Source organism: Ochotona curzoniae, unplaced genomic scaffold, assembly GCF_017591425.1.
Source record: "Ochotona curzoniae isolate NIBS_2020 unplaced genomic scaffold, NIBS_Ocur_1.0 scaffold_2587, whole genome shotgun sequence".
NCBI lineage: Eukaryota > Metazoa > Chordata > Mammalia > Lagomorpha > Ochotonidae > Ochotona > Ochotona curzoniae.
In genome coordinates, this window is record NW_024467096.1 from 2913406 (window position 1) to 2941209 (window position 27804).

Sequence of the window (27804 nt, forward strand, 5' to 3'; positions counted from 1 at the left end):
TCTGTCCAGCCTCGCTTCCTAGCTGTCCCCCACTCCCTTGAGCTCTGCTTTTGGAATACTGTAGGCTTCTGCCCTTCCCAGCACTAGCAACACCACCTCCAAGGTCACCTGCCTCATAGAGTCTTCCCAGGGCTCCCTCTCCTCCTCTGAGTCCCTCTCCCCAAAACTGATTCTTGTTGAACCTCATAGAAAAGTCACTGGAATCCTCGTTGTTGTGGACACCCTTCAGTCCTCCAACCCATGCAAATGACAATCTCCCTAGGGGTTAGGACTGCACCTTCCGCATCGTTATCCCCATACCAGGCAAAAACAGATATTCAAGATGTATTTGTTCCCTTGCAGGAGGCTGAACAACCCATTCTGTGCAGGGGAATGCTGGGGCAGGCTGCCAAGGTGTGCCATACAGGGTATTGGCACTGGCTGCTAGCTCCTTCCAGAGCCACACCACCCACCCTGAGAGACAGGTCTCCTGTACCCAGCACAGCCTGATCACAGGTTTGTGAGTCATGGTCATGAGGCCACAGCAGCTCAGCAAGGCACACACTCTGTCTACACTCACATCTGTGCACAAACCCCAGGCAGGCAGGCAGGCAGGCCATGTTCTCACAGAGGCCATGGGCAAGAATTGGGGCAGACAGGGATCCCATGTGATTCTGCTCAGACCAGAATCCCATGTGGGCTGGGATATCTCTCTTTGTTCCATTCTCTATCTCCTTCTGTCTGGAGTAGGGGGCAGAGTGGGGCCTTCCCTAAAAAGCAGAGGTGAGGGATAGGAAGGTAGGGTGTTCTGCACCAGGCCCTACAGACAGCCTCTGTGCATGGACCTGCAAGGCCAAGAGTCTGGGCCATCAGAGGCCTAAGGCCAGTAAAACTCCCCAGGAAAGCCCTGGTCTGCCAGCTCCTACCATTGGTCTCCAGTGGGGATGGCAGGTGGCACAGAATGGCAGGGGATCATATACCTCTCTTCCCACCCATCAGACCTTGCACTGGTCTGCTTGGGGCTGCCACAGCAAAAGGCCACAGTCCAAATGCCTCAGACGAAACTACTGATATGCTTACAGTCCTGGAGGCCAAAGAGTCCAAAAGTAGAGTGTTGGCCAATTTGGTTCTTCCTGCGGGCTGGGAGGGAAACTTGTCACAGCCTCTCTGATGACCTTAAACCTTAACTGTCCCATAGGTTCTGTTTTCCCTATGTCTTCTGTGCATGTCAGCCTCTATGTTCAAATCCTCCTCCCCTCCCCCCTTTTAAATTATTAACCCACTCCTTCAACTGCCTGCAACAGCCAAGGCTGGGCCAAGTGGAAGCCCAAAGCCAGGAACTCAACCCAGGTCTCCTGCATGTGTAGCAGGAATCCCAATTACCTGAGCCATCACCTGCTGCTTCCCAGGGTACTCATTACCCAGAAGGGTAGAACTGAGAGCAGAGCCGGGATCTAAACACCCAGCATGTGGACAAAGCACCCTGTACAAGATGCAAGCATTTTAAGTGGTGGCTTAACCACCATGCCAAAAGCTTGCTCCCGAATTTCCCTTCCTATAAGGGCACCAGCCTATTGGATTAGGGCCAATGGTAGTGTGCTCATGTCTAACTTGATTATCTGCAAAGGCCTTATTTCCAAATAAGGCCTCAGATACAGTAGGTTCAATAAGTTGTGTATTTTTTGGTTTGCTTTGCTTGTAATTTTTTTTGGGAAACAGAATCCATCATGTAACAGACCTCAAGAATGAAATGAACAACTATGAAAGAGTGAGCCCCTCTGAGGACTTAGCATGGGTCATACACCATCATTAGTATGTTTAACAATACTGTGAAGTGGATTAGTTTATTATCCCCACTTCTTGATGAGAAAGCTGAGGTCCAGAGAGGTTAGGAAACTTATCCAAGGTCACACTGGCTGCATGACAAAGCCAGGATCCCCATTCTGGTGCAGTCCTTGGCCACTGCACTTTGATCATCATATCGCTCTGTGTAAGCACCGTGCCAGCACTGGGAAGTGCAGACATGATCTCATTATGACACCTTGTCCTCAATCCAGGGCCACACTTGCCATAAGACTGAGCCCTACAGAGTACTCCAGGTCAATCAAACCCTGCACCCATGGACCAAATCACCACCTAAAGGTGCATGGTGAGAGGAGGAGTGGGCAACTGAAGGGAAAGAAAAGGGTGGGACAAATGGAGCCCACTGCCTCGCTCTCTTGAGACTGCCACAGAACCACAACTTAGCAACTTCAGCTGTGATGCTGTATAGAAACGGACTTTCTGATCTACCTTCCAAAGCTTTGTATCTGCCAGGGAGGACAGCACTGTGGGAGAGAGCTGAGTAGGAAAATCCTACAACCTACTGCCTTCTCCCAGCACATGAACCACAGTCCTGGCTCTGAGCCAGCCCCTCAGCTCCTGGCTGCTGCATAATCATGCCACTTGTTGGTGTGTCGTTGTTGTTATTATTACTGCCATAGTAATCACATTACCCTCACGTTCCTGCCCCCACACTCCAGGGACAGCATAGACATTAGCTTATTACCATGCGGTCTTGTTGAGGAGGCAGAAGGGTGTGTAGGCCACGGGCCTGGCAACTTCCTCTTTGGGTAGAGCAGGGGACCCTTGGAGAATTCTGTGACACTCCTGCTTACCCCTTCTCTCAGCACAGGGCACTGAAGCCAAGGCCAGATCTGGACGTGCAGCTAGGAGCTGAATGACACAAGATCACAGAGAAATGGGGGTGGAGGACTAAGACATTCAGCAGAGGCTCCTCCTGCTCCAGGCCTGGCGTGTCCTGACTGCAGATCCACATGCAGAATCCACATGCCCCAGAGCAGCTGGGGTGTTTTACACATATGAGGACACTAACTCCCAACACAGTCCCGTGGAGTGGACACCCACAGCTCTAAGTGCCAGCTGCGGACAGAGTCGGGCAGCTGCAGTCACTTATCTGAAGCGCTTGGTGACAGGCAGGTGGTGGAGCTGGGTCTCATTAAAGCTACACAACCACTGAGTCACACTATGGGACAGGCCGATGAGCTCAGCTATTGCCTGGAGGGCTGCAAGGCTCCTCCTCCCCTCACCCCACCAGGACACACAGCTGTAAGAACTTGCTTCTAGCCAGAGTGCAGGACAAGGACTCCAGGGTCTGGGACCACCAGGTTTCCCATCTGGGCAAGCCCACGAGTGCTGGAGTCAGAGGGCTGTGACCATTGCAGAGCACGGATTGACCTCACTGATGGATGAAACAGGAGCTACAGAGAGAAGATGTGCAGTCTTTCCAGAAGTTCACAGAAAACGTGGGTAATGAAAAACATGTGCATGGATTGCAAACTTTTTTTGGGGGGGGGGGGGGGACAACAGATCTATCTTTTAGTTGCAGCTGGCACCAGTTTAAAAGTGGCCTCATCCATGGAGGTCTGACAGCAGCCCAGACAACACTGCACGGCAGAACTCAGAATGCAGACTAGAGACAGTGTTCCTGCCATCCTTCCTCGGGAGACAGCCTCACAACTGCCCATGCAGACAAGGAGCCAAGAGCTCCCAGCTCACAGTGGTCAGATGGACCCTTCAGGCCTCAGAGGATGTGTAGGTTAGGCCTTGGTCTTGAGACCAGCCTGACCCATCCCACACTCACAGATGGTGAGTGCCCTGCCCGCCTTCTAGGTTTCTGCTATCCCCACCTGAATACCAAGCCCACCCAGCCCTGAGGAGAAGCTGCTGACCGAGGGGGACGCAGTCCTTGGCAATCCCGTTCCCATGTGCTATGGGAAGTCCTCCCCTTCCCACATCCCCAGCATCTGTGGCCTCTTTCCCAGCTTTTCAGGCTGCCCAGGACTGAGCACCACCTGCACCCCAGAGCTACACACTGTGTCCTACAGGAAGGGCAGAAGCGGCACGGTTCTATCCTCAAAGAGGACATGGGGAAGGGACAAGTTCCTGCTCTTGGGGAGTTCCCTGACCCCATCTGAAGAGGCCTGTTCCCAAACTCCACAGGCTGCAGTGGCCAGCACCGGCCACCGGCCACCAGCCACCAGCCATCCTTCAGCAATAAACACCCAGGCCAGGAGGGCAGCCCAGAAGCCTCCCCAGGGCTCAGGAGAGCAGCTGACCAATCCCTAAAAAAGGGAGGGGAGGCTGGTCAGTAAAAGGGCAGAGCATCAGTCACCCTGAACCCAAGCCCGGTAGCCACTGTCCGTGGGCAGCCTCTAGCCCAGCCCTCGATGTCCTCCTTCTCTGCCTGTGAGGGGCTGGGGAGCATCATCCCCAAGTCTCACCGTCACAGGCTGAGGTCCCAGGCAGCCGACTGTGGAAGGGCCCCACTTTCCATGCTGCTGTCCCTTTCGGTTTGGCATGGCCTGAGAGCAGACTGCATGGGCTGTTGTACAAGGCCCCAACCACACAGCAGATGAGCAGGCCTGAGTGCAAGAAGAGCAAAAGCTCAAATATCCTCACCCTTCACCGTCTGCATACCCTATGACCTGCGCAGGACACCAGGGGACATGCTGGCCACACAGGGCTGAGCATATGCTAACACTCGGCTCTGGACCAATGCTCTCAAATGGCCAGTCACACAGAGGACTCCTCAGCTCTCCAGCAGGCTGGAGCTCCCTGAAGGTGGGAGCTAGGTTTCCCTCCTCCAAAGAGAAGGACTTGGTGGGCTAGGCAAAGAAGTAGGGCCTCAGGATCTCCAAGAGGGAGGCCCGTGCTCTTCTTACCTTAGCAGGTAGCCCCTAGTGGGAACCTGCCAGGGTTTCCCAGAAAGACAGTCTGGACAAAATCACACAAGCAACCCCTTCTTAGGATTGAGCATGCCAGGGCAAAGAGGCCTTGGGGACGGGGGCATTCCTGGGGAGGTCACCACCTCAGGCATACTCCGCCGCAGTCCTTCTCCTGGTCAGACCTGGAATGGCCAGGCTCAGCTTTGTTCCTTTCTCCACCCTGCTTAGCCCAGTGGGTAAAGGCCAGCTCCTACAGGGCCAGGGGAGGGGGTGGTCTTGGTTTGGAGTGTAAGCTTGTGTGTGTGTGTGCACGTGTGTATGTGTGTGTGTGTCCATCTGTCCCGGGGAGCAATAATAGTTAATAAATAAGTGAGTGGCAAAAAATAGCCTCAAAGGAGCTGACAGGCAGAAGGCCAGGGCGGCCGGGCGTGGGGCCAGCACCCTGAAATGCCAAATGTTAATTTAGCCAAAAAGAAAAAAGGTCCATTTCGAGACCGCCTCTGTGGGCCTGGGCCAGGGGCTGTTGTGGTTTCTGGAGCTGGCACAGCTTCTCCGCAGGCATCCTGAGTCCAGGCGCTGGCAGGAGGGGCCCCTCTCTGGGGTCAGGGTAGCTGAGTGTTGAGGAGGAGGGGCCCACAGCCCAGTGCACACAAAGTGATGGGCAGCCAGGGATCTGGCAGGCTACTTCCCAGCAGTCCTCGACCTCCTCCCAGTCGGTCAGCACGAAGAACATTCTAGACGTCATCACCATCTCACACCCTAGGCATGGGTACTGCTCTCACCTCAACGCTTATTGGAGGGCAGGGGATGTTGTCCGTTGTGGCTGGTTGTCACCTGCCCACACCAGAACTCACAGGTGTCTTACCTGACACCCTGTCCCCCGGCAGGCTTCCTCAGCACTGAGGGTCCTGCTGGTGCCTGGGTGGCTTCACTGCCCCTTGCTGTATCCGTGTCTTAATGAAGCTATAAAAGGAGGCTCATCTGGTGAATCCAGACAGATGTAACTCACTTTTCCCCAAGGAACACCTTCTATTCAGGCTTTTCACAGCCTCCCACATCTGATTGACCTGCCTCTGCAGATGAGTCCTGTAGGTTCTGCTGGTTACAGAGCTGGCTTTACCACAGCCTCCCTCCACATCAATCAAACCTGAACTCTGGGGACCCGACACAGTCAATCCCAGGTTCAAGCCAGCTCATGAAGCTCCCAGGAGGCTGGTGGTCCCAGGCAAGTATGGGAGACAGCTGGTTCTTGGAGGCTCTGTGTTGGTCCCAGGGTGGCCAGCATTCAGAAAAAGGACAGGGCCAGGAGAAGTGGGAAGCACCATGTCCTGGACTCCAGCCCTTCTTCCACTTCACCTTTTTCTTGAAGGTAATGGAATTATTCACCACCCTGCTTATTCCCATTCAGGCAAACAATCCTGAGACACATAGGGTTCTCCATGGTATGTGGGAACTTGAAAGGGCACACTGCATCCAGCTGGGACAGACCACAGGTCATCGACAGAGGGCCGTCCCCATGCACGCATTATCACACAGAGTAACCCAGAAGTGGCAGTGACTTTCACACCCATTTCATGGAGGAGAGCACTGAGGCCCAGAAAGGACAAGGGGCCTAGAGGAGACATGCCACAGGCATGGGGGTGTGGGGGATGGGAAACAGTCATGACGTGGGATGGAGTTCTCGCTTGGGAGTGCTGACGTAGTAACGGTCGGCCAGCAGCAGACATCAGAGCTGGATATGTTTTCTCAGATGACCTCTAGGCAAGGCCAGGGTGTGGAGGCTGGCATATGGGATCCACAGGGGTGCCAGGAGCTCCGCAGGTAATAGAGCAGTCAGGACTTTCAGGAGGTTGAATCTTCAGGTGCCTAACACCTGGGCAAACACAGCATCCTGGGAATTTGAGGAAGAGGGCTAACCAAGGGAAGGGAAGGGAAAGAGGAGAGACCCACATGGGAAACCTGGAGGAAGCTCCTAGCTCCTGGCTTTGGCCCAGCCTAGCCCTACCTGTTGTAGCCATTTGTGGAGTAACCAATTGAAGAAAGATATCTCTTTTTCTCTGTTAACTCTTTCAAATACATAAATAAATCAATCTTTTAAAACAACAGCTCTGTCCAACACACACTGAGCACCAGCACCTACATAAAGAGAAACTGATATTAACAAAAATGATAGTCAACACTGAGATGACAAACAGATGGAGGGACAGGGACCAGAAATGCTGTTGGACAGGGGCCCATGAGTGAGGTTGAGGCTGGGAATCTTTGAGAACCCTGCACCATCTGTCCCCCAAGTTTGCAGTCTTTTGGGCTCCACACCCTTCCCAGTACAGGTCTCCATGGGGCAGTTTCTGTGTAACCCAGGTATATCCTACTCATGAAGGTGTCAGGACTTCCAGGGACCACCAATCATGGTGATTCAGATGGAGAAACCAAGGCAGAGACAGAGGTGGATGCCTTCTTGTCAGGGCTGTGGCTCTCACAGTCCCTCACTGTAGCATTACAGTCACCTAAAGATTTCTCAGCCAGCCTCCTTCTAGCTGTGCACTTCTCATGTTCAACCACTAGCACTTGCTCTCAGGACCAGAGAGTATCCAACCCAAACACTCCCCCAGCCCGCCTCCTCCAAGTTCTCCAGCTCGGCCCCAAGTACCACGAAGGTGAGAAGGCTACCTCTCACCTTCTTCCCTCCCCAGCCCTCCTCCAAAGTCAGCACAGGAAACTCTGTCTCAGCCCAAAGGTCTGGTTCTCCTCATTGCTTTGGGGAAAGAGACCCTGATAGCCTCAATCCTTTCTCCACCTCGGAAGGGCGCTGGAGGATGGCACTGTGTCCTTGGAGCACAGGGACACTGCCCATTTAAGATGCAGGCTCCAGGGACAGGCATTAGAGCACAACGAGTTAAGCAACACTGACAGCTTATACTGGTGTTCGTTTAATTCCCAGCTGCTGCTCCAGTTCTGACCCTGCTCCCTGTTAGTGTACCTGGAAAGGAAGCAGAAGATGGCCCAGATGCTGGGGCCCCTGTCACCTATGTGGGAGACTCAGATGGAGTTCCAGGCTCCTGGCTTTGCTTGGCCCAGCATCATCCATCGAGGTCATTTGGTGAATAAACCAGAGGATGGGAGATCTCTGTGTCTCTCCTTCTATCCTCATAATTCTGCCTTTCAAATAAATAAACATTTTTTTTAAAGTGTGCAGGGTTTTTAAAAAAAAAAGATTTATTTATTTGAAAGGCAGAATGAGAGAGCTGGTAAGAGTGAAAAAGAGAGAGAGAACTTCCATTGCTTCCAAAATGGAAAAGTTGAAGCTGGCAACCAGCAGCTCCAACCTGATCATCTAATTGACGGTAGGGTCCCAAGTGCTCCAGTCATCTTCCACTGTCTTCCCAAACACATTAGCAGAGAGATGAATTACAAGTGAGAGAAAGGACCTGCATTGTGTTGAAGCAGGAAAAAGCCAGCAACACCAGAATCCTATATTGGCACTGGCTCATGTTTGGGAGCTGGTCCATTCCCAAACAAGTTCCCTGCTGATGCACCTGGATAAGCAGCAGAGGCTGGCTCAAATGCTTGGGCCCCTACACTCACGTGGGAGACCTGGGAGAAGCTCCTGACACCTGGCTTGGGCCCAGGCCAGCACCATTTGTGCATTTAGGGAGTGAATCAGTGGCTGGAAGAACTCTACCCTTCAAATAAATCGTTTTTTTAAAGTGCAGCAGCTGGGACTCAGAATCGGTATTCCAACATTGCTGGCATCGCAGGTGGCAGGCTTAACCTGCTGGGCCATGTGGCTGGTCCCTACTATACCACTTTATAACTGCCTGGTCCTAGGCAATGCACTTAGTTTCTCTGGGCCTTCATTTCCTTACCTACACAGTGTCTTTAAGTGAAAGCAGGGAAAGCAACTGCTTCCAAATGGGGGCTGAGGAACAGATGAGTAAGTGACAACTTCTTGTTGCTGGGCCTGGCACTCAGTAAGTGTGTGATGAAGAGCAGGGATGGGCCCTGTGGCCTCTCCACACGGTGGGAGACATCTGTCACCCACAGCAAAGTCCCCTGTCTCCTCTCCTTTTCCAGAAAGTACTTCATCAGGACAGTGGTAAATTACAGAGAAGATCCCTATGTTGCCATACCCCGCAGTGATCCAGAGGAAGAAAGCCCTACCCTCCCCCAGCTCCCCAGGGCACAGGACACTAAAGGTCCCTCAGCTCCAGGACATTCCCCATCCACCCCACCTGCCAGCCAGGCAGCTTCCCAAGGTCTTTCTCACTCCAAGGGATGTGGCACTCACAGGCAGAGGCCACCATGTCCATCACAGCAGACACGCCTTTCTCCCTTAAGATCACCCGATGCCTCATTCCCCAGAGACAGAAGCAGGTGTGAGAAGGGGGATGGCAAGTGGCAGAGTATGGGCCACAGGGCACCATCAGCTGTCAAGGTCCATCCAGGCTTCTGGGCATCGTGGCCATTGCCTTCTGCTGAGAAAGAAGACTGGCCCTCCTCCAGAAACCTGCCCCCAACCACAATTATTCCTGCCTAGCTCACCTGCCCAAGTCACCATTCCCTGAGACCTGGGGAGTGAGTGAATGCCACCCCTGGTTATCACAGGGCTCACCCCAGAAAGGAACTTAGGTGGGGGGACCCAGGCGGTACAAGACAGGACATTTCATTTCCTTTAGCTCCCATGAATAAAATTCCTCTGTTTCACACATACTAGGCTGAGAGTAACTTTCCTTTTACTTCCTAGAGCAGGCATGTAACAGCAGCCCAGGGCTAGAAGGTTGGGGGACACAGGCTGAGACTGGACACACGGACCTGGACACAACAGGGAGAGGCCAGAGGCCATCCCCAAGCTCTCTCGGCTCCCTGGACACTTCAGCATGGAGGCAAATGATGCTCCCATGTCAGACCCAGCAAGCCAGCAGACCTGGGGCCTCAGAGGGCAAGGCAGTGATCCATCAGCCCACAGACGACAGGTGGGAAAGGAGCAGGGACAGTGACACCCCCCGCAGGGAGGGTGTCAGATGGTGACTAACCGGCTTTTCTAGGCCATTGTCACCAATGCTGGAGAAATATTCCACTTTAAAAATAAATGTAAAGCGAAATCCAAAATTAACTCTCCCCAGATAACCTCTTTGCAGAGGAAGACCACAGCACAACCCACTGTGGCCCTCAGTGGAGCCCAGCAAATCTCCCTGTCCTGGATGGGCAGTGTGCTTCCTGGGCTCCAGGTCAGCCAGCAGGTGCCATCCACTCCCCTCAGGGCCCTGATGGGCTGTTTCACCTGCATGTCTGTCTTCCATAGATCATCAGGGTGCAAAGGAGAATGATCCTCCACCTTTTGCTCCTACACATGGTTCTGAATGACTGTCAGAATCTTGGCCACTGTCATATGCTGATACCAAGTGCATGTGGAGCATGGCCAACTGGAGACAGAGAAAACAGCAGTGTTGCCTGGTATGCACCTGTAAGCCAATTCATTTATCCTCCCAGCAAACACTCACTGAGTACCTACTACTGACGGTTCCACTTTTACCCTGGCTAAAGAAAGGCTCACAAAGACAGTACCAGTGAGGAAACCATGGCCACAGGTGTTTACATAGTCTTACCATCCCCTGGAAAGCAAAAGGTCACACAAAGAAGCAAGGAAGGGGCAGGCAGTGCAATCAATAGGCATTCACTTGCAGCACACAGACCTGCAGCAAGGGTCGACGGCAGTTCTGGCCATCACAGGAAGCAGTCATGTTCTGAAATATTCCTGCAGTTATGACAGCCTTGCACTGGGCCATTGATCGAGCCTTGTTTGGGGTTAATTGCTGGTGATAAGAGCAACATAAATACACCTAACCACAGCCTCCTCAGACAAGGTTTTAATGCCCCAGCCACCAACCACCAAGTCCTCTTCCTGTATTACATGCCTGCAATCATTTTTAGTGGCCGTCTCTCTCCCCTGAATCACCACAATAAACCCTCTAGATATAAACAACCTGACTCTCCATAGAGCTATAAATCAGTCCCAGTGTCACGTACACAACCCCCTACCCCTGCAGCTGAGAAGGGCCAGCTGGAGCACTGGGTCTCCATCCCAGGGTGCAATAGAGTCTCCAGGAGCTCGACAGGACACCCCAGAAAAGCCTGGGCACAAGGATGAGAAAGAAACTCCTAAGAGGGCCTCCAAGCCTGAAGCTTTCACGGTTCCTGGAGGTTAGCACCCTACCCCCACACAGAGGTGAAAAAATGACACGAGTACTGTAATCCTGGCAATAAACTAATGGAAGCTCACAGAGCACGGTGCAAGATGCCAGCACACAGGATTGCTTCAAGGAGGACCAAAAATCCCCTCTGGAACTTGTGCATGGATCCAGACTCATACTGACAGGCAGTCTCATGTCCAGGAACTTGTCTCCTGCCCCAGCTCCCAGCTGCAAAGAGGAAAGAGGAGATGGTGAGCAAGGAACAGTGCCAGAAGAAAGGTGGGAAGTGACATGTGCTTCAGGGGCCCCTCCTGGCCTCAGATGACCAGGGGTGGGAGAGTGGTGGAAAGGCCAGGCCCCAGGCAGGCACAAGGCCAAACATGGGACCTGGGGGAAGCAGAGAGGTTGGGCTACAGTGGGAGGGCCCCACCCGGGAGGGCCCCACCCACACCCCCTCCCCCAGTGCTAGGCAAGTCTGTCCCAAAGGCAGTAACTGTCTCTGGAAACACAGCAGACTTTTCTCTCAAGGAGGTGACAGACAATCAAGCCCAGAAGGACAAGGGCACGTTTCCGGCTTACACTCAATGGGCCAGAGATGGCCAAGACCTGCACTGCTTATCACCGCCTTGGGCCCAGATGGCACAGTCAAAACATTTCCCAGCAGGCACTGCCCACAAGGAGCAGACTAGTGGGGGCAGAAAGATCCCTGCAAGGGGAAACACACACACAAGGACAGACATAAGGTGGGATAGGGGGAGGAAAGAGACTGAGCCAAAGGCAGATAAAACAGCTTGCCTATTGCCTGAGAAAATGTAGAAGTAAAATCTCAAAAAAAAAAATCCACTTGGCACCATAATTTTGACTTCTGAAGCAGAGTAGCAAGGATGGAAGCAGGACTGAAGCCGAACTGATGGGTGTCTAGGGTACCATTTTTAGAGTATTACTCGTGCAGGGACTCTGGGCTTTAATGACATCCTAGACACATTTCACTAAGCACTGAACTCTTGCATGCAGAGACCCCCAGCTGGATCTCCAGGGAAGACAAAGATGGAGCCTAGTGGGCTCCTAGCATTCTCTTTCTTCCCTCCCCATTTCATGTAGACCACTAGAAGATCCCACCAACGAGCAGCCTCAGCCTTGGAGCCAAGCCACCCAAACATCACTTCCTATCCATTGTTTCCTAGGGCTTGGTTTCTACTCACCACCCAGGAAAAGCATGCGGGCGAACTGTGATCCCGGGTACCCGGCTCCAACACTTCAGCATCACCACAGCACGGGACATGACAACCCATCTAATATTCTTCTGAGCCAGACACCACAAGGGAAGCAAGGTTGTTCCCAACTAAAACCCACCTGTTCCAAAACCCAGCCCCAGTAGCTGACTGGAAGCAGCCCAGGGCCATCTCCAACCCTTGAAAGTGCCACTGACAGACTCAGTACCACGCTCAGCAATGAAAAGAGCATTGGCTTTGCAGTGGAAACCTGGAGCTGCCCAGTGGCTCCTGGGCTGACTGACCAGCACCATGACCTAACGGAGGTCCTTTAAGCTCTCTGCACCTCCAGTTCTGCTGTTCCAAAACAGCACCAGCAACACAGGTCACTCACAGCTTCCAGAGTGTCCTCACACAGCAGAACCCCAGGAACTCATCCACAGGAGAAAACAGATCCCCAGCAGCATGAGATAGCGCAGCCAGAATCATGCACAGACGGGGTGGTCTCCTGGACCCCTAGCCTCCACAGTCTGCCCATATGCTAACCCATCAGTCCTTTGTCACCTGGACAGTGCTAATCGAGTGGAAAGGTATCTGAGCATTCTGGCTGGTCTGTGAGTTACTGCTTAATCCCAGGCACTAATGTCCCCATGCACCCCAAACCTTTTTCTCCAGATAAAAGTCCTGGGGTCAGCATGACCAATGAGGGCATCCTGAAGCATCCCTCTGTTGGCAGGTTCTTACACACTTTAGTGTATTAAAAAGTTGTGGGGAAAAAAAAGTTGTGAGCCTCCACCTCTGGGGCTTATGGATCCAGCTGGGGGTGCAGGGTCCAGCAGGTCCCAGGTTGCATGGGCCTGGGACCTTAGACCGACCTGCGCAGTAGGTGCTGGATCCATGAGTCCCAAGGGTGGGGAGTCCAAAAAGGTGGGGAGTCCAGAGGGGCCTGAGTCTCCCAGCCCAAGTTCTAGGGCCCAACTGTGTGGTGGGTATTGGGTGCATGAGTTCCAGTGGTGGGGGGTCCAGAGGAGCCTGTGTCTCTTGACCCACATGACTGGACCCACCTGCGTGATAGGTGATGGGTCTATGAGCCTCAGGGATAAGGGGGCCAGATCAGCCCAAGTTGCCTGGCTTAGGTCCATAAGCCTGCCTAGAAGAACTAGTCCTCCTCAGTGTAGAGGATGGAGTGCTGGACAGCAGACCACAGTAAACATAGAGGACATGGCAGCCCACTGAGGTCTGCAGAGGACATCTGGTACCATAGAAGACAATGGAGAAGAGAATATATGGACAACTACCCCTGTTAAATGATGACAGCAAATATTTGGGCAAATGGAGCAACTGTGTTAACCAATGGACACTGGAAGGGATTCCTCAACCACAGATCAGCAAGATTGACAGCATTTCGGAACTATCACATCCACCTGTGCAGAACCCTCGGAGCATGGTGCCACATTGTGACCCAGGGTTTATATTGGATGGCTTTTCCCCATCCTGGGGCACTGGGATGGTTGGGAGCTTGGGTATGGCCTATCCCCTTATTCCCCCCACCCCCAGAAATGGGAAGAAACAGAAAGCTTGGAAACAACGATCACACCTACTTCTTCCTAACCCCAGATCCCTCCCACCCTGATCAACTACATAAACATCATCTAAAGTTTAAACAACAACAACAACAAAAGTTGTGAGCTCTGGCAGAATTCTGTTGAAGCCAGTGCTGATGTCCTTTAGGACCTGCCTCGGATATTCCCCAAGATCTGAGCATGTCTAAGTCTGTTATATAAAATTGCAGTCATAGTGGCTGGCATTGAGGGGCAGCAATATAAAGTCACACCAGCATCCCACAGGGCAGTGCTATTTCAAGTCCCAGCTGCTCTATTTCTGATGTGGCTCCTTGCTAATATGCCTGGGAAGGAAGCAAAGAATGGTTCAAGCACTAGGGCCCTTGTCACCCCCATGGGAGACCCAGATGAAGTCCCTGGCTTCCGGCTTTGGCTTGACCAAGATATGGCTGCTGTGGGCACTTGGGGGAGTAAACTAACAGAGGGAAGATCTTCTCCCTCTTTCTATCCTTCTCTCTATATATCCCCGCTCCCACCCTATCACTCTGCCTTTCAAATCAATAAATACATTTTTTAAATTCAGTAGTAAGGGCAAGCATCTGGCACACCAGTTTTGCTTTTGCTTGCAACCCCCACATCCTATATTAGAGTGCTTGAGTTCAAGTCCTAGGTCCACTTCCAAACCAGTTGTTGCCAAGTGCACCCTGGGAAATTACTTAGATCTTTGTCCTGCTGGAGGGAGACCTGAAGGTTTTCCCCTGGCCTGACTATTGCAGAGCTTTGGGAGTAAATCAGACAAAGGAAGCTCTCTTTTTTTCTTTTTCTCTTTTTCTCTTTTTCCCTTTCTGCCTTTTAAATAAAAATTGTTTAAGTATTTTAAGTATAAAATGCATTATTTGCATATTATCTTCCTATCTTGTTATAAATTTTACAACTTCTCTAGATTACTTAAAATGCCTTAACACATCATAAATATGATGTAAATAATTGTTATATTGTGTTATATACAGAGGCATGACAAGGAAAAAAAAGTGTGCACATGTTCGGCAGAAGCATAATGTTTTCCCTAAAATGTTTTCTAAAGATTAATTTTATTTATTTCAAAGGCAGAGTGACAGAGAGGAGAGACTGAGAAACAAAGAGATCTTATATCTGTTGGCTCATTTCCCAAACAATCTCAACTGCCAGTCCAAAACCAGAAGGAAGGAACTTCATCAGGGTCTCCCTCGTGGGTGCAGGGGCCCAAGCACTTGAGCCATCATCTGCTTCCCCAGGTGCACTGGCAGCGAGCTGGATCGGAAGCAGGGGGATTGTTAGCATCCCAGGCAGCTTAACCAGCTGTGTACCATGAACCTGGCCCCTCCTCACACAACTTCTATCCAAGGTCTACAGAACAGGTAGATACCGAACCCTACAGATGCTGAAGGCTGACTATATCTGCTACGGGATGTGTCCACCCCTATTCCCTGCAAGAAACACACTTAGTTAAAGGGTCTGGGAGCTGGGATCCTGGCTGAGTCACCTCTGCATCCCCATGGCCTAGCACAGTGCCTGGTACACAGTCAGCACCTCATGGAGGATGATTAGCTGAATGAATGGAGGGAAAAGCTGGGAGAATGACTTAATGACAGCTTTTAAATTTGTGAAGCTGCGTAGTACAGACAGTGCTAGGCGACAGCTCTGTTTCTAAGGCGGCCCACGTTTAACACTGTGGCAGGTGGTTTGGATGCCCTGCTCCGAGTCTGGGCTTACAACCCACCAACACAGGCTTCCAAGCCATGCTGCACGCTGCTGCCTGCTGTGGAGGTGTCCGTCTAGCGCCTCAGCACAGCCCGGAAGCTGCGCACACATGTCCACCCACTGCCGCCTCATCACTCACTTGTTCATTCACTCTCCCCCAAGGACCTACTACGTGCTCAGGGCTGGTGCAGGCAAGGCATTGGAGCCCCTTGGGACCTCTTTCCAAAGTCAAGAGGACCACAGAGAGAAAAAGAGAGAATATGCTTGGCAATAAAGCCCAGGGAACTCCTAAGCGGAGGGCAGAGAGGCCCAGAAAACAAGACGCCAGGAAGCCTCAAGCCCTGAAGCAGCAGCTGAGAAATGCTGCGGCCCTCTCCTGCAGATGGAAAAGAAAGAAGGCCCAGGGAAAAGGGGAGGCTCTGGCCCCGCTGTGGTGAGGAAAAAGGAGGCTGATGAGTCAGTCAGGAGGAGACCTGAGAGGCCTGGCAAAGGGCAGGACATCCAGTGGAAAAGTGACCTTAAAAGGCCTCACCATAGCTGGGTGCAGCAGCACAGGTCTGCCCTCTGCAAGCAGGTGCAAGGGCCTGCTGCTGCCACTGCCCAGCTCACCATGGCTCAGGCCACCACTATCCAATAGCTTTCACAAGGCCCCCAGAGGCAAAGTCAAGGAAGTAGAGACCATTGGCCCAAGTGGAGACAAAAGCTGTCTGCCAGAGAGGAGCCCACTAAAAGACTGCCTGTCCAAGCAAGGAGTGACATTGTCACCACTTCGGGGGAGAAAGGCTTGTGATGGGATGGAGTTTGGGCAGTATGGGCTCAGTCACCATTCAGGATAACTGTATCCCATATCAGTGGCCAGTCCCTCCTCTTCTGATGAAGCTCCCTGCTAATACGCAGGTTCTGGGAGGCAACAGGTGATGTCTCAAGTGCTTGGGCTCCTGCCAACCACATGGGAGACCTGACTGGATTGCCTGGCTTCTAGCTTTGGTGTGACCAAGCCATGGTTGTTGTGGCATCCGGGAAGCAAAGCAGCAAATGGACAATCTCTACTCTGTGTCTTTCAAGTAAAAATTTACATATATATGCACATGTGTGTATATCCATATATATAAAAGCATATATGGATATCTATATATTAAAGAAGGCTCAGCTGACAGAGACTGCACATGACCTGTACCCCATCAAGCAAGTTATCCTCCTGTCTGCCCAGTGTCATAACATGAAAGGGGTTCCCTACTTGCCTTCAGTGAAGGTCAGGCTGGGGCAACTAATCCACAGAAAGACTTTTGCCACCACCAACTTCACACAGGTACTCCTTTGGGCTGCGGTGGTAGAAATCATCAGGACCATGAAGATGACAGGCAAGACATTCACTGATCCCAGGAAGACCATGTCCTGGGTCCAAACTGGCTCACATGGCCAAGCTAGAAAAGGCCAAGGCCAGCTAACTCAGCCCTGACCTGGGATAAAGGTACACTTCTGAGTTTTCTGTGCAACAGAAAACAATGAAAATTCTCCTCTGGGCCAGGAAGCAAACCTTCCTGGGGCAAAGGTAGTGGAGGGTGGGGAGGGGAGTGGGGGATTTTCCAAGTTTGCACTGGCACATGAGGCCAGCCTGAAGAATAAAGCCACTACTGTCTCCTGTGTTTGTTTGTCTAGCCCCTTTCCTTGTGACTGTATCCCATTGTTCCCTAAACGCATCCCCACCCCCACTCCCAAGCCCTTCTCCTCCCCATTCTCTCAATTCCCAATGTCTTCCCCCTCCCTGAAGTCCCACTCTCCCTGCCAAACTATCTCCGAAGCCCTGATTTCCTGCCCCCATCTCTGCTCTTCTCAAACCCCACCATCTGTACCATGCATTCCCAACCTGGGGGGCCATCGCTGATGTATCCATCTATTCGCCAAAGAAACAAACTCAATACCAGGCATTAAACCTGGATACACCTTTCCACAAGGCCCTCAGTGATGAGTCTGATGGCATCACCTCAATCAGGAAAGACAACTGTAGAATGTTTGGATGCAAGGACAGAGAAGAGCCAGAGTTGGGGGCTGAGTGTGTGCCTTCTGTCCTTTCACCACCAATAAAATTTTCCAGATCTGTGTCCCAGTGTCATTACACACTTAGCAGGTGCACAGAGACATGTGATATTGGGTCTCCACATATCAAAAGACGTTGTTGTGGCAAGAGGATACACCAGCCAACTTGAGATGTCATGCTAGCTGCAAGACCCAGAAGCATAGCATCTCTATGGTTGTATGTAACCAGTCAATCTGGATCAAGGATACCAAGCTATATCCAAGCTGTTTAAACAAACCAAAAACTCAAGTCCATTCCCAGCCCCACTCTACACCTTTGGAAGCTGCATCTTCCTAACAGCACCTGGAGGCCGCCTTTGTTCAAAATGTCCTAGGTGACCATGTGAGCCAAGATTACGCATCAGTGATGGGGGCTAGTGTTAGGATGCAGTGGATCAACTGCCACCTGTGACACCAACATCCCATTTGGGAACTATTCAAGTTCATCTGCTCTACTTCCTATCCTGCTCCCTGCTAATGGGTCTTGGAAAGTAGCAGTCCACTTGACCTGAGTGTGTGGACCCCTGTCACTTGTGTGGTAGGCTTAGTTGGAATTCTTGTCTCCTGTTATGGACATTAGGGAGAGTGAACAACCAAACAGAAGCTCTCTTCATCTATCTCTCCTTCTGTGACACTCTTTTTTTTTTTAAAGACTTATTTATTTATTGGAAAGTCAGATATACAGAGAGGAGGAGAGACAGAGAGGAAGATCTTCCGTCTGACGATTCACTCCCCAAGTGAGCCGCAATGGCCAATGCTATGCCGATCCAAAGCCAGGATCCAGGAACTTCCTCTGGGTCTCTCACATGGGTGCAGGGTCCCAAAGCTTTGGGCCATCCTCGACTGCCTTGCCAGGTCACAAGCAGGGAGCTGGATGGGAAGTGGAGCTACCGGGATTAAAACCAGCGCCCATATGGGATCCCGGTGCGTTCAATGCGAGGACTTTAGCCACTAGGCCACTCCGCCAGGCCCGACACTCTGTCTTTTAAATATATAATTTTTTTCTTTTACAGCAATGATGGGGACTAGTGTTAGAGTACATGAGTTAGGTTGCCACTTGTGCTGCCAACATCCCATACTGGAGAGCCAGTGTGAGTTCCAGGTGCCTCACTTCTGATCTAGCTCCCTGACAATGAACTCAGAAAGACAGTAGAATTTGGCCCAAGTACTTGGGCTCCTGCTACCCATACAGGAGACCAGGATGGAGTTCCTGGCTCCTGGATTTGACCTGACCCAGACATGGCCATTGTGGCCATTTGGGAAGTGAATCAATGGATGGAAAATTATCTCTCTCTCAATCCTTCTTTCCATCTGTCACTCTTCCCTACAAATAAATGGATAAATCCTAAGGAAGAATCAATGATGGTGGCAGATTGTGGAGCAGCACACATCCCATACTACTTTGCCTGATTCAGGTCCTGGCTGCTCTGTTTCTTGTCCCAGCTTCCAGCTAAGGAGTACCTTGGGAGGCAGTAGAAGATGACTGGGGTGCATGGATCTCCGCCACCCACATTAAGGGGCTCTTCAGCCTGGGCTAGCCCTAGCTGCTGTGGTCATATGGGGAGTGAAAAAAAATTATTTCTGTCTTTCTGTCATTCCATTTTTTCAAACAGAATAAAACACCTGAAAATTTAAAAAGAAACAAAGAATGAGTGACACAGTGACCCATCCAGATTTCCATCAACTGGGCAGTCTTCTTTCTCTATAACCAGCTTAAGTGTGCTGTCCAGATTCCCCGTGGACCTTTGCTGACCAAGCAGACTACCCCCAGGGGCATTGGGCTGGGCTGCTATAAACCCACTGGTTAGAAAAGTACCTCCTATCTGTGCAGTGGGAGCTGAAATCTGCACTGTGATCACTCCTCTACCCCAAAGAGAAAATGATTCAGTCCCTTGTCCACCGCCTATTAACAGCATCCCACCTTGCCACATCTGTCCCATTAGGTTTCCCTATCTGATACACCCTACACTCTCCCCATCTAAACAGCATCTAGCCTTTGAAACATTCTTCCAGAAATCACTTTTTCCAGTTCTCTTAGCAAACTTGTCATTCTCCTCCAAATTCCTGAATGAAACACAGTATTTCAGATGAGGGTTCAACCTCCATCTTCCCATGACTTAGACACATCTAATGGCCACCCCAACACATGGGTTCCCACTAATCTCCCTATACTCTCATCAGAAAACTCCATATCTTGTTCTCAAAGCCATACAGAATGATCTTCCCCATCCAAATAATAGGGCTTTCCAAACATCTCCTTAAGTTTTCATGTTTGGGAAAGAAAAAAAATACTGATCCTGGCCACCACAGTCCAGCTGTGCTCATCTGATAGGTATGGATAAGGGAAGCACATGCTAGAACATCACTTACATAACTGTACCCGAGGGATTTATGGGCACCAGCATGTGGGAGCCCCCAGAGCAAAGTTTCCATTCCCAGCACAGGCTACGCTCCTGAGAAGTAAGCAGTTTTGAGCTGGACCAACTGCAAGACAAATAAAACTAACTGAGCCAACAAGCTGGGGACCAGAAGTCACCCAGCCAGAGGCAAGCACAAGCTAGGTAGGCTCTCCACAGGGGCCCTGTCTCCCTCTCTCTCCTGGGACTGGAAAAGAGGAGGCAGTTCCATTTACCCACCACCCGCATACACACACCTCTGAGATCAACAGGAGGCCTGGCCTGAGCACAGCCCACAGTCCTTCCTCTGCTGTCAACTGTCCTCTCTGAGAGAGGCTCTTGTGACCGCGAACCTTCTGTCTACACAGGAGAGTTTATACCTAAGTTGATTACATTGACTGTTTTTAAAAACTCTTATTCATTTGAAAAAGAGACAGAGAAAGTGAGAAAGGAGACTTTCCAGATACTAGTTCCCTCCCCAAATGCCCACAACAGCCTGGGCTGGGCCAGTCAGGAACCTAAAACTCCATCCAGGTATCCCACACAGGTGGCAGAGAGCCAAGAACTTGAACCATTACCTGCTACCTCTTAGGGTGTGCATTAAAAAGAAGTTGGGTCAGAAGCAGAGCCGGAACTCCAACACATATACTCCGACCCAGGATGCAAGTATCCCAAGTGGCAGCTTAGCTGCTGCACCACCACACAGCTGCCCCTATCTATGCTGATACATAAAACCCTTCCATGACACAGGCGGATTCCCTGGTGGGACTCAATACAAGCATCTGTGTCCCCTGTACAAACAAGTACACACTCACACAGACCTCATGCTCTCCCTAACAGAGCAAAACCCAGGCCTACGTGTTAACAATGAATATTCCAGCAAATATAGGTGCTCCACCACTCTGATGTTCTCTTCATGGGAATCTCAAAGATCACCCCCATCCAGAAGCCCCTTCCTACCACCTCCAACCTTTCTCTTCTGGTGGCCTGGAGAAGGAGCCAATGCAATCAAAAACAATTAGCAACTATCACTGGCAAACACATTTAGCCCGGACGCTAGACCAGCAACACTCTCCAGCTCCAACCTCAAAGCCACCCCCTTTCTCCTCCCACTTCCAGCCCCACCAGGCCTGCTGCTGCCATCTAGGGGAGTTCACTAAGTGCAGATTCCCTCCCATACAGAAATGCAGGTGACAGGGAAAGTCACTAATGGCAGAAGATGTTCTGACCATGGCCATTGGAAGCGTGTCCTCTCCGCACTGCCCAGCAATGCACACAGGCAACCACAGTGACATATCAAGACAGGTTTCTGGGCCGAGTGCCAAAGCCAAGGGTTAGGTCCTCCTCAAGGTTCACTACCTGCTACACAGGTGGCCAGCAGGAAAGCTCCTGGAAGGGACGGATGGGGAGAGGGGCCCATCCAAGCATACTCCTAATTGCCTGAAGGAAGCGGAGGTTGGGAGGAGGAAGTGCATTCAGGGTATTTCCCTGAAGAGTCAGAGGTCAAGGTCAGAAGAGAAACTAAGGTTCCAGAATTAGCAAGACAAACTGCCATACGAATCCAACTACCAGCCAGGAATAAACAGGACGGAGCTGCAAGGATCTCTTTTCAGAGTTAACACAAAGGCTTCCTGGAGTCCAGCCCCAGCATCATGGGACAGACAGACACAAACACATGCACACTCACATGCATGCGTACACCCCTGGGCAGCAACATCCCCACCCTGTCTTGAGTCCTTGCAGCACACACACGTGCTCACAGCCACAGAACATCACCCACACAAGTGCCTGTGCCACACTGATCACTGGAACAACTGGCAACAACCACGGGTTCACACGGGCATCCAGGAAGAAACACAGGAACAGAGGAGCCAGAGAAAGACATGAGGGGAAAAGCAGGTCACCCCCACACCCAGGAACAACCTCCCCTGGCTCCCCCAAGCCCACAGGGACCCACGGGACTCAGAGTCACTCCCTTAGAAACCAAGTTTCTGAGGCTTAATGTGTAAAGAACAAGAAGACCCCAGGTCTGCAGCAGTGTCTGGTCTTTGCAAGGAACCCTGTCACTCACTATAGCCCCACCCGCAGGCCTAGCCAAGAGATGTTATCACTCCCCAAGCCATCATCAACAGCAGAGCACAGGTAATAGTTGTGCGAGTGTGCCTGTTTGTGTGTGAGTGCATGCAGAGCCTTCCATGGCAGAGTGGGAGACAGTCAAACAAAAGTACGGTTGTCATGGCAACAGGCTCCGGCATCATCACAGCCTATTAACACAAGTGAGGAATGTGTTTGGCAGATGCTCGAGTGTTATTTATGGTATGGGTGTAGCAGAGGGACTTCTGACAGGCAAAGGAGGAGCAAATGACACCCCCGTGACGCTCCCTACTGTACCCTATCCAACAGAGAGGAGACAGGGAGACTGGCAAGCTGAGACTGGGGAAAACAGAGCAGGCAGAAAGGCAGGGGGACAGAGAGGTGGGCATACAGCAACAGGGGTCTGGAGCGGAGCAGGAGGGGAAGAGTTGGGGAGGAAGGAAGGATAGGAGCAGGCGGAGAGAGAGGGTGAGCAGAGCAGAGTAAGGGAAGCCAGGCCAGGTACAAAAGCTAGAGACAGTGAGCAGAGAAGAAGCATCACCCCAGAAAAAAAGGGCTGAGCCCCTGGCCTCCCCTAACAGGAGGCACCCACGGAAAGCCACACATTTCTGCTAATTAGAGCCAAGGGCTGCGTCTCCAATCTTAAGAGGGCTAGAGAAGAACAAAAAAATTACAGATGAGACACCTGGGCTGAGAAAGGAAGGAGGCCAGCCCTGCAGGAGGGTGTGCTGAGGACCTACTGTGTGCTCAGGTGTATTGAGGTCCTACTAGGCATTCAAGGCATGGCAGAGGGATCTCCTAGGGCTCCCACATTGCAAACTATTCACTGACACCCTTCCCTGGGACATGTGTGTCTTCATCAAAGAAAGCATAAGACAGGCACTTCAAAGCCACTCTGGAAAGGTTGCCAGGGAAAACTGGGGCTTAGCTCAATGCCAAACTGCCCCACCAATACTTTCTTACCACCCAGCAGTTTACTCAGGGAAGACAAATTTTACTTCAGGCATAATCAGAAAAGTATATCAAGTACAAAAAAAAAAAAGGCACAGTTTTCTCTGAAGCCAAACAGGAAGACCGTTTGCATTCAAAGGTCTTGTAGCATTTGTGAAGGGTTAATCCACCCCAAATCCTGCAGCCAAACCAAGGCCTAAAGACCACAACAAGTCAAAAGGAGCTGATGAGGAGGGAGTCGGACAGGACTGCTGCAATGACACTGTCCAGCTAAGACAGAATGCGGGCCTCCCCACACTGCGCTTGCCACCCCTTTCTTAGGTCTTGCATTGAAATCAGACATTCTAGATTGCCAAGGGTATAAGCAGACCCTGCACAGGGTCAAATCCAGCTTAAGGAAGCACACGGAGCTACACTGGGAATCCCTGTTACTCCTCATGGGTGACACGCCCTTCCCACTCCAGACACACCGCAGCCTCCCAGGCCAGGAACATTCCCCAGAAATAGAACACCGTCGGGTGGCAGGGGCCCTCAGACCCTCAGAGTTGAGGCCCTGCTAAGCACTAACCACCACCTCTCAAAAGCCCTCTTGCTTTCTCTCAAGTTCAAAGCTGACCTCTGAAGATGTTTTTTTTCTTCTGATCCTAGATGAGAACAACTTTAAGCTGGCAGCATTAACTACTCCACTACCCATTAGACCTCAACCATCTTGGTAAGCAGTTCTTACCCACCCCATCCCACCCCACCCCACCCCACCTCCACCACAAAGTCTTTTGTTGGGTGCTAGGCAAGCATGGGGGGGAATGGCAGGGGAGAAACAGACATGCCCCCAGGATTCCTGCACCTGACCTCACACTGAACAGGACACAAGACCAGCAGGCTCTGGAGACTGAGTGCTCCACTCTGTGCTTCCAACTCAATCTTAAGACACAGAGCAGAGGGGGAGCCCAGTGTGGGCTTCTTAGAGGAAGTGCAGCCTGAACTGGAAGCAGCTGAAACATTCTCTACAAAAGGGACCTGGGCTCCAGGGAGCTGCAGAGTGCCCTTCCTCCAACTCACAGAGGACCTGCAGGGGTCAGCCACACCAGAACCACTCCCTATGGGACTGTACCGTGTTCAAGAAGGTCAGGAGACTCGAGAAGACACCTTGGGTGGACACAGCCTTCCAGAGGAGCAAACATGGACACAAGGCATTAGAAGCAGGAGAGAGGAAGGCAGCAGAGATGGACGCCCCCGAGGGCTTCCAGAAGAAAGGGGCTAGGCACCAGGAGGGGACTAGGGGTGGCCAGCTGGGTCCATCATGAAAAGACGTGCCCACAGCAAGGGGCCCTGTCCATGGAGCAGGTGCAAACCAAAGGCCTTCAGGGGTCATGAAACTGGACATGAGCACGGCTGTCTCAGGTCCCTGCGCCAAGCAGGCCTCCCTCCCAAGCCTTCGGCAGAGCCCTCCCCTCCTGTTCGCCAATACAAGGTTTCCTTCCTCCTGAATGCCCACACCTAGGCTGGCCCAACAAATCCTACCAGGAACACAAAGCCCCCCCACCACGGGCAACCACCAAAAGCCCTTGGCCTCCCGCTGCCAGGCTCAAGATGTTCAACAGTTGATCTGTGCTCGGCGAGAAGGACATACACCACACAACACACAGATCTCAGACAATTCTCAACACTCTTGCTCAAGGCAGTCGTGGGATTCAGGCACTTCTGGAAAAGGAAAACAAAACTTTTCAGTTCTATTTGCAGTGGTTCCTGGATCTCTCCAGCTCCCAGGACCAACCCACAGGCAGTGGCTGTTAGGAGGGAAGCTGCTCTGGGGTGGGATGACCAGCCACTGGAGTATGAAAGCATAGACGTGCGAGGACAGACCAGGGCCTCTGCATACACTTGTTTCCTGCAACTCCCATCCCCACACCGGCAATTACAGTCTTATAGGCCTCAGCAGTCAGGCCAGCAGGATCAACAACAATGCAAGGGCAACATGTTTTAAATGTTTATAAATGATGCTATTGGAGCTAAGGCACGTGTCCCAGGCTCTTCGCGCCCCATTTGAGGCAGATGACAACCCCAACCCTTCCCTTGGAGTCAGCACCAGGCCTGCTGATCCCACCCCCACCCCCACCACCACCAGCCCAATGCGGTGCAGCCATGTGTGCCCCTACCTGCTTGAGCAAGAACTTGTCCTGGGCGTTGGTACGCAGGGCAATGGCCAGGTGCAGCGCAGACAGGAGCACCCCGCTGAGAACCGCAGCCCGCATGCGCACGGGCAGCAGCGTGTAGATGGTGTAGATGAAGAACACGGTCCACCAGATGCCCTCCGAGGCGCTGCGCGGCTGCGGAAGCAGCAAGCCCACCACCTGCACGACCAGCACCACGGCGATGAGCGCATAGCAGGCCAGGCCCATGTGGTCCTGGTGGAAGGCTGCGCGGTTGCAGAGCACGGCCATGACAAGGATCACGCCCACGGCAGCCGCCAGCACGGTCAGGTAGGGCAGCTGGAGAGGGGGCCGCACCGCGTGGAAGGCCAGCATGACGAGGCACACGAGCACCAGCACTGCCATGAGCATGGTGAGGCTGCTCTGGTTGAGGCGGAAGAAGTAACGCTGGTACAGCCGCTCCAGCTTGTCGGATGGGAACTTCTTGGAGCGGAAAATCTGCAGCAAGGCCAGACAACAGGCGCCCAGTGACAGCGTCGCGCCGCCAGGCCCCGTGCTGGAGCCCGCCGAGCTGCCGCCGCCGCCGCCGCCGCCGTCCCCGGACCCTTCGCCGCCTTCGACGGCGCCGGCCTCCAGGTCGTCCACCGCGCGGCCCTTGCCTCGCCGCTCCTCCAGGCCCAGCTCCACCGACCGCGGACGCACCTCCGTGCCGCTCGCGGCCGCCTCGGTCGCCGCTGCCGAGCTGCCACCGCCTGAAGGGGGCGCGCGCGAGTTGCCCCCGCTGGCCGCGCCCCGCCGCTGCCGCCGGCTGCCGCGACCGCAGTCGTCACCGCCGCGCTCCTGCCAGGCGGACTTGGAGCGGAAGCTAAAGCCGAAACCCCCGACCAGGGGGTCGTCGCCGCCCAGCGGGGGCTCATCCTCGTCCTCGCCGCCCCCGCGCCAGCGGTTGGCCAGGCGCTGCTGCTGCTGCTGCGGGGTCACCGGCCCCCCTGATTTCTTGGTGGAGCCGCGGGTAGAACCCCCGGGGGCGTGGGGGTAGCCATTGGCGCGGGACTCGGCCTCCCCCCAAGCTGAGCGATGTTCGGGGCCTCCCCGGGATGCCGGCGCCGTCGCTGTCTGCGCCGCCGCGTAGCCCGGGGGGCTGACGCTTTTGGAGCCGGACATCACCCCCTCGGCCTCTTCGTCGTCTTCCTCCTCCCCCGGGGGCCGAGCCGAGGGTCTCCAAGGGGACGGCGGGCGGCCGAGCAGGGGGACCAGGCTGGGGTCACACGTCGGGGGCGGCCCAGGGCCCTGGGCAGCAGCGGGGCATCTTGGCACCCCCGTCCTGAGCGGAGGAGGAGGACAGTGAGAGAACGCGCGGGCGGGCAGGAAGGCACAGCCCCGAGGTGAGAAGTAGTTGACAGTCGGCGTCGAGAGTCCCAGGTCCGAGCTGGAGTTGGCTCTGAGCGGGGGTGGGAAGGGGGATGCCGCAGAGGGACTCGCTCGGGCCGGCTGCGCCCGCGCGCCCAGAGACGTCGGGACTCGCAGCTCGCGTGGTGGGGCTCGACGAGGGCCGGAGTAGCGGACCAGGCGGGACGGAGAGGTGTCCTTGCGGGCGGCGCCTTCCCTGGAGCCGGCAGTGCCCTCGGGCGCGGCACTCGTAGATTCCGCCTAAGCGAAGCTCAGCGGCTCCACGGACGAGGCAGCGGCGAGGGCGGCTCGGCTGGTGTCCCGGCACGGAGACGCAGCGGGTGCGCTTTCCTCGTGGCGCACTGGGAGCGACTGGGAGGTGCGGGCGCCAGCCAGCATTATTTTCTTAAGAGGGGTGGGGAGGTGGGATGGCGGGGTGGGGAGAGGACGGGGGAGGGGGCGGCGGGCGGAGCAAGAGCTCCGGAGCCCCGGGGAGGAGGGTCCTGGAGCCCGGCGAGGCAGTTGCCCGCATCCCTCACCTCCCGCAGCCAGAGTGGGAGCGTGGCTCCCGCGAAAGCCGAGCCGAGCCTTCGGCGCGTCCGCGCAGGGGGCGGGGGCGATGACCGGCTCCTGCAGCGCGGCCCTGCCCCTCTCGCCTCCCCCACCACCACCACCACGCCGCGAGTGGAGCGGGGCCGGCCGGGACCCGCAGGCCGGGAGGGCTGCCGCGCCGGCTCTGCAAGCTCCCGAGTTCCTGGCCGCCAGCGGCAGCGAGCGCAGAGCGGCTGTGCCAAGGGCGGAATCCGGCCCGGCGGCGGCGCCGCGACTGTTCGGCCCTTACGCAGGCGGGCTTCTCCCAGCGGGCACAGCTTCCAGAGAGCGAGGGCAGTGGCTCAGAGGCAGCCGGGCCAGGGGAGCCGGCCCGAGAGCCGCGGCGCCCCGGGGGCGCTCCGAGGGAGACCCGCGGGAACCCGGCTCAGGGCGCGCCATGCACGCCTCGGGCCCTGCGCCTCTCCGGCCGCTCGCGCCGCTCCTCCCGGCTCGCTCGCTCGCTAGCCGCGGCCGCCAGAGCACCCTCCGCATCCCCTCCTCCCGCCGCCTCCCCGCCCCCTGCGCCGCCGCTCGGGCCTCGGCTCACAACGGCGCGCCGCTGCCTCCGCCCTCGGCCCGGCCGCGGCCTCGGCGCCCCGCGGGCATCCTCTGGCCAGGCGGCGGGGACCCCAGCACGCCCCTACTTCTCTCACCTAAAATGCTCGCCTCTCCCCTCCCCTCCCTGGCTCCCAGAGCCTGGTTCCCCCCACTCCCGCGGTCCCTTCGCCGGACCTACTGGGGATGAAG

General features: G+C 53.9%; 1 protein-coding gene across 1 annotated transcript in view; it reads right to left on the bottom strand.

The window, feature by feature from the left end:
* ADCY5 (adenylate cyclase 5) overlaps positions 1-26843 on the bottom strand; it is a 150207-nt gene extending 123364 nt beyond the window's left edge. Inside the window, exon 1 of the mRNA XM_041002690.1 lies at positions 25084-26843. Within this exon, the coding sequence (XP_040858624.1) occupies positions 25084-26241 (1158 nt within the window). The 5' untranslated portion in view covers positions 26242-26843. The remainder of the gene's footprint in view (positions 1-25083) is intronic.
* Between the last annotated feature and the right edge of the window lie 961 nt (positions 26844-27804).